This window comes from Myxocyprinus asiaticus, chromosome 25 (genome assembly GCF_019703515.2).
Source record: "Myxocyprinus asiaticus isolate MX2 ecotype Aquarium Trade chromosome 25, UBuf_Myxa_2, whole genome shotgun sequence".
Taxonomy (NCBI): domain Eukaryota; kingdom Metazoa; phylum Chordata; class Actinopteri; order Cypriniformes; family Catostomidae; genus Myxocyprinus; species Myxocyprinus asiaticus.
The window spans coordinates 29115148-29129203 of NC_059368.1; the positions used below are offsets into that span (position 1 = coordinate 29115148).

General features: G+C 40.0%; 1 protein-coding gene across 4 annotated transcripts in view; it reads right to left on the bottom strand.

Moving 5' to 3' along the window:
* The window catches only part of LOC127416439 (beta-1,4-galactosyltransferase 6-like), a 42537-nt gene extending 28725 nt beyond the window's left edge, over positions 1 to 13812 (bottom strand). The window contains exon 1 of one of the 4 annotated variants that reach the window (XR_007893103.1): positions 13038 to 13809. Coding sequence is in view for 3 of the 4 variants with exons in the window: in XM_051655806.1 (XP_051511766.1) it covers positions 13038 to 13152 (115 nt within the window). In the remaining variant the exon portion in view is untranslated. Of the gene's footprint in view, positions 1 to 13037 lie in introns of all 4 variants that reach the window. The other 3 variants (XM_051655806.1, XM_051655804.1, XM_051655807.1) reach the window with 3 other exon arrangements.
* Positions 13813 to 14056: the final 244 nt, after the last annotated feature.

Genomic DNA, 14056 nt, shown 5'->3' on the forward strand with positions numbered 1-14056 from the left:
ATTTTCCAAATGCTCTTTGATTTCATCTCACATTACATTACATTTTGCTAATGGCAGCATACTTTAATATGGTACCGAAATTAACAACAAGATGATATCGTACAGTATCGTGATATTTCATTAGTACCGGTATACCACGCAACCCTAACGACATCACATTTCTTGTTGGTTTAGATTCTTTATTTCTTTTTTTATATTGTTAGGATCTATTATTGGATTGTAATGATGTCTCTAAAAAGTCTGCAAACACACCTTTTACAAGAATTGTATTAAATGTATTTCTGATTTGGAATGTCTGCTCTTTAGAAATCTGAAATGATCTCGTTAACCTCACCCGTGAACTGCCAAAATACAGACAGCACATTACATGCCCCACCAGAGACAGAAATATACTGGATCACTGCTACAAAACATTAAAGGATGTTTATTTGGGACTCTCTAATCACTGTCTGGTTCATCATCTGATGATCCAATCTACAGGCAGAAACTAAAATCAGCTAAACCTGTAGTAAAGGCTGTAAAAAGATGGACAAATGAAGCAGAGTTGGCACTACATGCCTTCTTTGACTGCACTGATTGGAGTGTTTTTGAAGCTGCAGACACCAATCTGGATGAGCTCAAAGAAACTGTAACATCATATATCAGTTTCTATGAGAATGTTTCCAAGAAGACGATGAGACTGCATACAGAAGAGAGGTTGAACGGATGGCTCACTGGTGCAGTCATTACAACCTGGAGCTCAACGCACTCAAAACAGTGGAGATGATTGTGGACACCCCAACACTTACCCCACTCACCATTCTAAAACAGCGCTGTGGCAGCAGTGGGGTCATTCAGGTTCCTGGGCACAACATCTCACCTGAAGTGGGAGACCCACATTGACTCCATTGTGAAAAAGGCCCAGCAGAGGTTGTACTTCCTTTGCCAGTTGAGGAAGTTCAACCTGCCACAGGCGCTGCTAATCCAGTTTTACTCAGCAGTCATTGAGTCTGTCCTCTGCACTTCTATAACTGTCTGGTTTGGTTCGGCTATGAAATCGGACATCAAAAGACTACAAAGGACAGTTCGGACTGCTGGATTAATTGTTGCCCCCTGTCCTCCCTTCAAGAACTGAACTGAAAAATCAATCTAGACCCCACTCACCCTGCCCACTACCTTTTTGAACTGTTGTCTTCTGGCCGACACTACAGAGCTCTGAGCAACAGGAACGTCAGGCACAAGAAGTTTTTTCCCCTCAGGCTATCCATCTCATGAACTGTTAAAACTGCCCCATTGTGCAATACACAGCTTAGTCAATTATATTTCACATATCCTACCTCTTCTGCATTACATTCCTTTGCACTGTATATAACAGATTTTATTTGTACATACTTGTGTGTGTGTATATATATATATATATATATATATATATATATATATATATATATATATATATATACACACACACACACACACACACACACACATACATACACACACAGTCTTGTGTATTTCTATATATACTTATATTTTCTATTGCCTTTTTTTCTTTTATTATTATTGTCTTGTTGTTGTATTGTTTGTGCACTGGAAGCTTGTCACCAAGAAAAATTCCTTATATGTGTAAGCATACTTGGCAATAAAGCTCATTCAGACTATTTGGTAACAGACAGCAGATGGTAGTAAATACAAAAAGTGTTGCATTGATCATTTCCAAAAAAAAAAAAAAAAAAAAAAGTACTAAAATAATTTATGGAAACTGGAACCGTTAAAGAATCGGAATCGTTAAATTCCTTACGATTCCCAGCCCTAGTACTGAACCCAGAATATTCCTTTAACAGCAATGTACTGTTTTCCTTGCCAGTTTATTCCAGTGATAGAATGATATATTTGGTACTTTTGAGGTTATCCACATCAGCCTGAACCTGCTCGACCAATTAACAAAAGTGTGATAAAATATTTTGGGTGATTTTTTTTTTTTTTTTTAGTCTCATGTGAATCGTTTTCATTTGGCCAAAAGTAGTGGTTGACCGATATGGGTTTTTTAATGGCCGATGCTGATATCCAGAGAGCAGGGTGGTCGATACAATGCCAATATATCACAATTTAATATAGTAAATAACAAATCATAAATTTGCTAAAAAATAAAAAATTAATAAATCTTATTTAGCACTATATTTACTCAATTTCACACAAAACTTATAAAAAAATTATATTAATAAACTTTTGTTATATTTAATTATCTTTAAAAAATAAGATTGTATATTAAATGGTAGATAGTAGTTTCTTCTGATTGCTGTTTTGTCATACAATTTTAGTAATTCATTTCTGCATGAAGAAATTGTTATTATTATTAGAAAGAAGGAAATTACAGTACACACAGTCCAGCAACAATGGATGGCATTTGAGCATTACCAGTCGCATTTTCTCATTAAAGACCCAATCAAACCAACTGTACATACAGTACGTAGTGTGAATATGGCATTTATTCATAGTGCACGTGAAGCGCTTTTCCTTTGATGTTACACTCACGATCCAGCGAGAGCCTGCTTGGTTATCACAGACTGACCATCATGATTTGTGAATTATTAGAGGAACATTTGATCCTTATTCTTAAGTTTTTGACTCTGGCTGATAGAATACATACTTCAGGAGGAAGATATTAGATGAGCGCTGGACAGGAAGAAAAAGCTGGATTTCGTGAAGTTTGTGAATTACATCAGTTTAAACTAAATATCCACATATTTGCAGACAGTATATGATATACGTTTTATTGATATTTGCCTTTTTATCATTAGACAAGACAGTTAAGAGATACAGGGAACTGTTGCGGGAGACGGAGAAAGAAACAGGCGAGCAATTTAACGCGTCATGGCTCTGATATGCGGATCATTAAATGAGACTGTTGCACAACGGTCTATTATTGTAGTAGCACAATGGCACGTAACAACAAAACGAACTGTGATTGGTTGTTTACATGTCTAAGACGATCCTTCACATGCAAATAATTCTCTGCGCCCTTGTGGCCTTAAGAAAACAATCGGCCAAATGGGAAAAATTTTTAACATTTTAAAAATTTAGAATATCGGCCGATTTATCAGCCTTGGCGATATATCAGTCGACCACTAGCCAAAAGTATATGGACACCTGAACACCCATATGTGCTTGCTGGACATTTAATTTCAAAACCATATTAGGGAGTAGGTCCTCCTGTACTGCTACAACAGCATACACTATTCTGGGAAGGTTTTCCACTAGATGTTGGAAGATGGCTTTGGGGTTTTGCTCCCATTCACACAAAATAGCATAAGAGAGATCAGGCACTAATATTGGCCGATTGTACTGAAGTTGGTTGCATTTCATCCCAAAGGTGTTCATTGGGGTTCAGGACTGGGCGATGTTTTTCTACACCATACTCAATTAACCATTTGGTTATAGACCTTTCATTGTGCGCACAGAGGCATTGTCATGCTGGAACAGAAAAAGGCCTCATTCTACTGTAAATGTTTGTCTAAGGAGAATGCATGGCAGTATACTTGATTTTATGCACCAGTTAATAATGGGTGTAGCTAAACTTAAAGGAGGAGGCTTTCCACATACTTTTTGCCACATAATGGATATGCAGTTTATTAGCTGCTTCTGGATGCTTTGATTTTTTAAAAATGGTTTAGCATTGAACTTGTGAAATTACAGTCTGCACACCAGAGTAAAAGGTGAAAAAACATTGGCTTACCGTTTATCAAGCGCAGAAACTTTGCAAGATGAAAAACAATCTGGAATCATGTGTAACAGTGTACCAGTCACATGATGCATGCAGCGCGACGAATGAAACAAAGTGCAGGTGTCTCAAGATGCAGGCGCGTTGAACGTTTAACCGAATAGCATGCACAACATCCCTAACATTTATCTGTTTTGTGATATAGACATGGTATACAGGCATTACATCATCTGCATTGGATATTGATAAACCAACATCGGTCGATCACTAGCAAGTCCCAAGTTAAAACAAGCCTAAAAAAATAATTATAATGCAGCAAACCCAAAAGATATCTGGACACTTTTGGACACTAACCCAGGCTTAAAAATGAATGTACAATTTAACAGAATTAGATGAAAAAGTATCAAACCAAGTGACAATTGCAAACAACTGATGTTGGACCTTTTCTCAAGACTAACTTCTCTTTTCTCCACCAGTTTTGCAATTAATTTAACCAACTGATTCCAAGGTGATTTTTAGTGTTCTCCTCAAGTTCATGTGTTCTTGCAGAGTAATCACAGGTGCAGTTCATCACATTAATAGAGAGGTTTCATGCAGTCCTGTTAAACACTCAAGCCTTTATTTTGGTGGAAGTTTTTATTTTGAAAACTGAAGGAACATAAGTTCTGTTGTTTGTAGTTGAGCAGACAACATCCTTTTAATGCAGTGAAATGGTCTCATCTGCCTTGCTGTCCACACAAACCCACTGTCATGGGGTTATTTTAAATGTGTATAGTAAATTGTAGCGGTCAAACAGAGATACGAGCAATTACACAAATGTGCAGCATTTTAGCGCACGTTAGCACACCAAACCAAACTCGGAGCACATCTGTCAGGACACAATTTAGATAGAATCCCTGTGTATCGAGCACAGAACTGCTCTGAAACCATTGAAAAGGTGTGTAATCCACTGACACTGTTAACATGCATTTTAGGGCTGCAGCTAACGATTATTTTGATAATCGACTAATGATTATTAGAACAATTATTTGACTATTCGGGATGATTATTGCAATGATTAATCATTAGCTATTAACCGACTATTCAGCTTGTGCCCCGACTTAAAAGGTTGTATTAAATGTGCTTGCTAACAATAAAGAGGACAAAATCATCTTTTAAAAATACCTCTAAATGACATTCACTGAATTAAAGGATTTAAGTTTAACTCAGTAAAACAAATTCACTACAAAAAATTATATTCTTATCAAGTGTTTTTATCTTGTTTTCCATTTAAAATAGTCTAAAAATCCTTAAAATAAGCTACATTTATTTGAGAAGCAACATATAAGATATTTAGACTTGCTTTAAGAGAATGTATCTTAAGTTCATTTTGTATAGAAGTGTATTTTTTCACTTGGTTATACTTCTGCAAGTGCAGTAAAGACAAAATATACTTATATTCAAGATCTATTCTCTAAAAGCAAGTCTAAATATCTTCTATGCTGCTTCTCAGGTGAATGCATCTTTTTTTTAAAGGATTTTTAGATATTTTAAAATGTGTATTTTTAACATTAGTCAACATTCTCAGATAAAAAATTTTTTTCTTCTGCAGTATAGCTGCTAAAGAAAATGTACATTGTTTTAAAGGAGTTTTATATATTTATATTGGAAAACAAGCCAAAACAAAAACAAATCAAATATGTATTTTGTTGCAGTGTATAATGGGGCGAAGACTCTCACCTTTCTGTTCAATTCAATCCATCTTTAACTCACAAAAAAAAAAAAAAACCCTTAACAAGGCTGCGTATTGCCAATTTTCTTCACGATAAGAAAGCACAGTGCCACATGTTATGATTCAATAAGTCGCAAACCATCACGTTATAATCTAGCTGCAGCAAGTGCGCATGCTCGAGGGATGAGCGTCCCGCGACTGTGTCCATCAGCCAGGTGCCGTTTTTGAAGCTCCAAAAATCACAGTCAGTCAGCTTAAACTTTATCGATACAACGCGTTGCCATGATACAGACGTAATTTCACATTCTCCACTCGGTTGAGACATCCAGGATAAGCACATAAATGCACCAATGTGAGTAAAGAAACAGATAAATAAAGCTCTAAACCAAAACCAACCAACCAAGCTACTGTACAGCGTTCCTCCTCACTTGTAAACACAGCACTGCTCTTCCGGCTTTGACGCACGTACATCAAGTTCTCACGTTTTTCAAACGCCAATGCGATTACGTCACAAGCGCGTACTGCTGCCGACCGGAAGCATGATTTAGAGTTTTAAAAAGTACTTAAATATTTACAGTTGCAATCGAAATTATTCAAACCCCCCCCCCCCCCCCAAGACAGTAAGGATTTACAAAAGTACGCTTTTCCGATGACCCAGAATTTTTAAACTTTACATCTATATCAGTTGAGCGACACACTCAAAGTGTATATGTGAATATATAACCTAATATTTCTAAATAGCAGGATTTTGTTTTTTAAAAATACAGCCATGTCATAATTATTCAGCCCCTATTGCATGTAGCTGTTTCTTAAATATGTAAGGCTATACACATGTAATTGTTTTAAAACAAAATTAAATCAAACAATCTGCAATGGCACTTATTTAAGTTTTAAAAATTTAAGTTTAGCGTTGTAAGCAAAAATGTATTTCTATGCAAAAAATGTAATTAAAAATAAGCTGTCTCAAAAGCTAATAGAGGAGATTATTTCATTACACAAGAAAGGTCATGGCTAAAAGTACATTTCCAAGGCACTTCAATTTCCAATAGACAAAGTTGGCAGAAACCATTCATACATTTTTTAAATATGGTACAACAACAACCTTCTTGGGGTGTGGAAGAAAGCAAAACTTCACCTAGGGAAATGTTGACTTGAATATTCAATAAGTATTTAGGAAAGACCTGTGGAGTCCTGGAAGTAGGTTTTATAGACGTATGACACTAAACTGAAAATGAGTTTTAGACCCATGGGTCAGCAGTACGTCTGGAGTAAGATGACAAGAACGACACCATCCCCACAGTCAAGCATGGAGGTGGGTCAGTCCTGTTATGGGGGTGTTTTGCAGCTGCAGGAAACGGCTATCCTGACTATGTGACTGATACCATGGATTCTTTCAGGTATCACGCCATTTTGGCATGAAAAATGTGATGCCTTCAGTGTGTAAATTGAAGCTCGATGATCACTGGACTTTCCAGCAAGACAATAACACCAAGGATACATCCAGGTTGTCCACAATCTAGTTCAGGGATAGGTCGTGGAATGTCCTTAAATGGCCCTTTCAGTCCATCATTAAAACCCCATTGCAAACCGTTGTTGGGATTTCAAGGAAGCAGTGGCAGCACAGAAACCAAAGAATGTCAATGAGCTGGAAGCTTTTCAAATCAAAATAAAATCACTTTTATTGTCAAACAATCATATACACAAGTGCAATAGTTTGTGAAATTCTTGGGTGCAGTTCCAAGCAACATAGCAGTCGTGACAGTGATGAGACATATACCAATCTACAATAAACATCAGATTAACACAACACAATTTAAAATCTAATATACACATAATTACACACAACACAATATACAAATAATAACATACAATGTACATTATACAATACACACAATATAGAATACACATTATACAATAAAAAAAGTATATATAGTATATATAAAATGTACAGTAGGTTATATCGTACTGTATTGGCATGTCGGTTGATAGTCAGTTGCCAGTGTGTTGTTAAGAGAGAATATAATAATTTATGACAGTCCAGTGTGAGATAATAAGATTAATAAAGTGCAGTGCTGATGTATATTGATCGTGAGAGATCAAGAGTTCAAAAGTCGGATAGCTTGGGGGAAGAAGCTGTCATGAATTCGGCTGGTGCGGGTCCTGATGCTGCGATACCGCCTGCCTGATGGTAGCAGTGAGAGCAGCCCATGGCTTGGGTGGCTGGAGTCTCTGATGATCCTCCGAGCTTTTTTCACACAACGCCTGGTATATATGTCCTGGAGGGAGGGAAGCTCACCTCCGATGATGTGTCTGGCAGTTCGCACCACCCTTTGCAGGGCTTTGCGGTTGTGGGCGGTGCTATTGCCGTACCAGGCGGAGATGCAGCCAGTCAGGATGCTCTCTACAGTGCTGGTGTGGAACCGTGTGAGGATGTGGCGGTTCATTCCAAACTTCCTCAACCATCTCAGGAAGAAGAGGCGCTGATGAGCCTTCTTCACAACGGCCTCAGTGTGGACAGACCATGCGAGTTCCTCAGTGATGTGGACACCCAAGAACTTGAAGCTGCTGACTCTCTCCACTGGTGCTCCATTGATGGTGATGGGGCTGTGTTCTCTTTCTCTTCTCCTGAAGTCCACCACAAGCTCCTTTGTCTTACTGACGTTGAGGGAGAGGTTATGCTCCTGACACCAGCATGTCAGAGTGAGCACCTCCTCTCTGTAGGCTGTTTCATCATTGTCAGTGATCAGACCTACCACCGTCATATCATCAGCAAACTTAATGATGGCATTGGAGCTTTGTGTTGCCACACAGTCATGTGTGTACAGGGAGTACAGGAGTGGGCTGAGAACACAGCCCTGCGGGGCTCAAGTGTTGAGGGTCAGTGATGAGATGTTACTGCCCATTCTAACCACCTGGCGTCTGCTTGACAGGAAGTCCAGGATCTAGCTGCACAGCGAGCTGTTTAAGCCCAGAGCCTGGAGTTTCTCATCAAGCTTGGAGGGCACTATGGTGTTGAATGCTGAGCTGTAGTCTGCAAACAGCATTCTCACATAAGTGTTCTTTTTTTCCAGATGGGAGAGAGCAGTGTGTAGTGTAGATGCAATGGCATCATCAGTGGAGCGGTTGTTGCGGTAAGCAAACTGCAATGGGTCCAGTGATGGAGGCAGCATAGAGCAGATGTAATCTCTGATTAGTCTCTCAAAGCATTTGCTGATGATGGGGGTCAAAGCAACAGGACACCAGTCATTTAAGCAAGTGATTTCGGATTGCTTTGTTACAGGAACAATGGTGGACATTTTAAAGCATGTGGGGACTACAGACAAGGAGAGGGAAAGGTTGAAAATGTCCGTAAAAACACCAGCCAGTTGGTTTGCACATGCTCTGATGACGCGGCCCGGAATGCCATCTGGACCCGCGGTTTTACGGATATTCACCTGTCTGAAGGATCGGGTTACATCCGCTACAGAGACGGAGAGTGAACTAACCTCTGTAGCGTCGGCCGTGAGAGCTCTCTCTGCAAGGACGGTGTTATTTCCCTCGAACCGTGCATAAAAAGTATTTAGCTCATCCGGGAGAGAGGCAGCGGTGTTCACGGTGGAGTTTTTATTCCCTTTAAAGTCCGTGATGATATTAATTCCCTGCCACATGCTTCTAGAGTTGGTGGTGTTAAACTGCCCTTCAATCTTGTTCCTGTACTGGCGTTTTGCTGCTCTGAGGGCATAACTGGCTTGTTTATGCTCCTCCGCATTCCTGGAATTAAAAGCGGAGTTCCGCGCATTAAGTGCCACGCGAACATCGCTATTAATCCATGGTTTCTGGTTCAGGTAGATCCGTATTGTTTTGGACGGAACAACATCCTCTATGCACTTTCTGATGAAACATGTTACGCTATCAGTGTAAACCTCGATGTCGTCATCAGAGGCGGACCGGAAACATCTCCCAGTCCGCGTGATCAAAATCTTGTAGCATAGATTTTGATTGGTCCGACCAGCACTGGATCGTTCTGAGGGTGGGTGCTTCCTGTTTCAGTTTCTGCCTGTAAGCAGGCAGAAGCAGAATGGAAAAGTGGTCCGATTTGGTGGGCGGGGGAGGGATTTGTAACCATCCCAGAAGGGAGAGTAGCAATGGTCCAAAACCCGGTCCCCTCGGGTGTTGAAACTGATGTGTTGGTGGTATTTTGGTGCGACTGATTTGAGATTGGCTTTGTTAAAGTCCCCGGTCACAATGAACGCGGCCTCAGGGTGCGCAGTTTCCTGCTTGCTTACAATCCCATACAGTTCCTTGAGTGCCCGGTCTGTGTCGGCTTGTGGCGGGATGTACAAAGCTGTGATAATGACCGCTGTGAATTCCCTCGGTAGCCAGAATGGTCGACACAGAAGCAAGAGAAATTCCAGATCAGGAGAGCAGAAAGACTTGATAGAATGTACGTTCCTCTGATCACACCAGGATTTGTTGATCATAAAACATACACCACCACCTCTGCTTTTACCTGAGAGGTCTTTCGCTCTGTCCGCTCAGTGCACGGAGAACCCCGCGGGTTCGATGACTGAATCTGGATTCTCCGCAGACATCCAAGTTTCTGTAAGGCAGATAATGCAGCAGTCCCTCGTCTCTCGTTGGAAAGAGATCCGCGCTCTCAGCTCGCAGAGATTGTTGTCCAGTGACTGAACATTTGCCAGTAGAATACTGGGTAGTGGGGGTCGATTTGCACAATGTCTTACTCTGATGAGAACGCCGGCTCTATTTCCCCTTTTCCTTCTGCGTTTCCGCGGCCGGGCAGCCCAGACAAAGGGCTCCGCTGGCGTGTTTGTAAACAGCAGGTCGGCATTGAGGAATTTGAAGTCCGGTTTACGGTGTGTAATTGCAGAACCAATGTCCAAAAGTGTTTGTCTGTCGTAGACAATAAGACAACATCCAAGACAAAAAAACATATGAATTGCAAACAAAAAACTACAATGTTGTTCCGGAGCTCCCAATGCAGCAGCCTTACTCGGCACCATCTTGAGTCCTCTAGTTTTTCCTCATGAGAAATGTGTAAAAATTTTAATAGAGAGGTGTCCATAGCCTGAGAACACTTACCTGAAACATTTATTTGCTGTTATTAAGGATAAAGGATGCTCCGATATAACCTACTGTACAAAATAACAAAGAGAATTTGTTATTTTTTATTTTAAAATTTGGGTAAACTGAACTCTTTGTTCTCAAAATCACTCAAATGTGTATTAAAAACTTACTTTGACTGTTTACTGAGGTTTTAGTTGATGTGTTTTAATTCACATTACCACAATATTTTGCTGGTCAGGGGGGTTGAATAATATCGATTGCAACTGTAGATATTAATTTAACAGCTGGTGTCGTATGGATGACGTTTATGCTGATTGTCTGTGAATTTTGGAGCTTCAAAAGAGAAATCTCCATTCACTTGCATTTTAAGGACCTACTGAGCTAAGATATTTTTCTATTTTTCTTCAAATGTGTTCTGGTGAAGAAAGAAAGTCATACATACCTGGGATATCATGAGAAATTAAGTACATTTGTTTAAAATCAATGTGTAATGCACACACATATAATGACTGTTAAAACAAATGTTGTCAATTGGAACAATACTGATTGTATCCTATTGCCCTGTACATTTATTTGTCTTATACATTTGCTCAAAACCCTGTGTGTTACTAATTAAATGTGGCAACATTAAATGTTCCAAGAGTCTATATAATGGACAAAATAAAACAAATTACAACCAACAAATCCCATCTTTAGTGACTGTTTGACCCATTATTAGATACTTCAAAACTTAACTGCTGTCAATGACTGTAAATGATAGCACAGCAATAAATGTAAATGAGTGGTAAATGAGTGTTCAGTAGTTTAGGTCTTCAGTAAATGAGTGGTGCTCTGCTGTGTTACACACAAACTACATCTCAAATGCAGATGTTCGATAGTTCAGTTCGCTTATAAAACGCATTAAAATCGGAACCGGAGAAGCAATTCACCATATTTTGAATGAAAAGCATATTAAACTACTGTGAACTAGCTCACGCAGACACTGTAATGCTGCATTCCATTCAAGTCGGATGTGGGATATGCCTACTTGATATCTCCGATCTCCAACCATAAATGCAATCCATTGCCAGATGCTCAGAAGATGACGTTTAAGGAAACAAAACTGCAATGCTCCCATTAGCTTAGCATGTGTTTGACTGTCACCAGAGATATCTCTAGGCTACCCAATTCAGAAACAATCTGCAACGCTAGCATTTGTGCTACAGGTGTACGATTATCAAAAGAGAGTATAATTTACAGGGGTGTAGATTCCAGGGGGGATGGGGGGAGGTAACCTGCAGCCCCCCAAATGTTCAAGCCAAATCTACGCCCTTGATAACTTACCATGTTTTGAACACGTGCTACTCTGCTAACGTTAGTTAAACACGCTTTAATATCATGGAACGTAGGAACTTTTAATCATTTATCGGATTTAGTACAAGTGAATATTTATCACTTATTTTGTATATCTTCCTGGGTGCCGACATGATTCTGTGACGTCACGCACCTGCATTTCGGCTAAATTTCCACACGACTTTTCAAGTTTGAATTACGACTTCAAGTGGTGTTCCAATGCACTTTCCCCAGTAGGAAGTTGGAAAATCTGACTTTCCGAGTTGAATGGAACGCAGCACAGGGTCACCGTATTCCTGGAATATTCAGTCAAAATAAAAGCCGCAGGGTTTTAAAGTGAAAAACTTATGACTGAAATAGATTACTTTGGTATTCTAAAATGTTAATATTTTTAATTGTTATTAATAACAATTATTATTATTATTTTAGTTTTATTATTATTTATATTAATATGTATAAAGGAAAAAAAAATCTTAATAGGCTACATTGTTTGTTATCTCTATTTTATACTAACACAAATTGAAGTTAGATGTTTTTGTTTCTTTACATCTAAAGAGTACCTACAATTTGCTCCACACAGTGAGGTATAGATATTATAAACTGATTAAGAAATGAACAACACCGATATCGCATCGGGATCGGTATTTGCCGATACCGAGAGTTCAGGTACTGGAATCGGATCGGGAGAGAAAAAAAATGGTATCAGGGCATCGGCATCCTTGGTTATTTTGCTAAACTGTGATACATAAGGCTAATATAGCTCACAGAGAGATAACTTAATCCCAGTCATGGAGTTTTTGCTCTGAGCAGTTTCAACAAGAGGCAACGGAGCCATGCATACAGATATAAACAGTCCATAACTCAAAACAACTCGTATCTTCAAATTGAGGAGGAGCTGGCAAGCCAGACATTAGAAACTCACAAATGGTAAAATAGTGGACAATAAACTGATAATGCCAAATCTGATCTAATTTCTCCTTTAAAGGTAATCCAACAAACTAGTGGTGCCTCAAAACCCAGTGAGCTGCCTACTTAGACTGCACTGTATAGCATAACAGCATTTCTAAGCATCATTCCGAGCCTGTGATGATTATATTGCCTATGTAAGCACGCAGCTCACAGTGGCGATCAGTGATGAATGAAACGCGATTAACACAGACCCGCTACAGTTTTGATCACATTACCCCAAATCCTCCTCATGATCAATACGGCCGAGTGATCAGATGTACTTACCTATTCCAGGAGCCACATAGATGAAGTACAGGCAGGTCGTGGACATGGAGAAGAAAAAGAGAAAGGCCATTAAGGAGCGGTTGGACAACCGCATCAGCCGTCTCCACTTCCACATTGTATCTCCGCTACGAGCTATCCCCGTAAATCCCACAAAAACTCGCAGATCGCAGAAAAGAGACGCTGGTCCGATGTGGTGAAACGGTCATCCGTGTGAATCAGGGCGCTGGTAAAGTCCGCATCGTTCATTCAGCCGGATGCAGCGGATGTTAGGCCGCACTGCTCGCTCGCGCTCTCCCAACAGTTAAGAAATTTCCAGATCAAAAAAATAATTAACAAAATGTGTGCCGCGGGCCTACATCAAACAGCATCCGGGCTCGGCGCGCGGTCAATGCGATGCATTTTTGTTCGCTTGATTCGGCGTGTGCAGCTGCTGCTTGATGTTCCGGTATGTTTCTATCGCAACGCCGAGTCGAGTGACCGCAGACACGCCTCGTCGCGTTGATGATGATGTTTGAGAATGATGAAGGGAGTGGAAGTGATGATGATGATGATGATAAGGGGCCTGCCCTTTCTTACTCTCTCGAGTAACCCCCGCTCCAGTAGCCAGCCCCCCGCCCCAATGAAATCCGGCGCGGAAAAGCGCTTGACCTGCGGGGTGGGGAAACACAGATAAGTGGGTTGGGAGCGATCGAGCTGAGAGAAATGTAACGGGCTCGACAAGTAATCGAGTCCCCTGACAGTCGGGTCTCCAGGGTGTAGCCGTTTGTAATGCCTGATGAAAAAAAACCTATCGTGTTATCGCGATAACTTGCAGCTCTGTAGCCTGTATGCTAACTGCTCTCTGTTTATTTTAGCAGTACAGATGTCTGTTGTATTGTACTATAACAGGCGATTTAAAGGGAAAAATTATATGTAATCCCTGTACTATTATTAATAGTATTCATAACTTTTGCATGGATCTCTGGGGGAGGCTGGGAACTATCTAGTTAGTTAGTTAGTTAGTTTTAATCAATATAAAG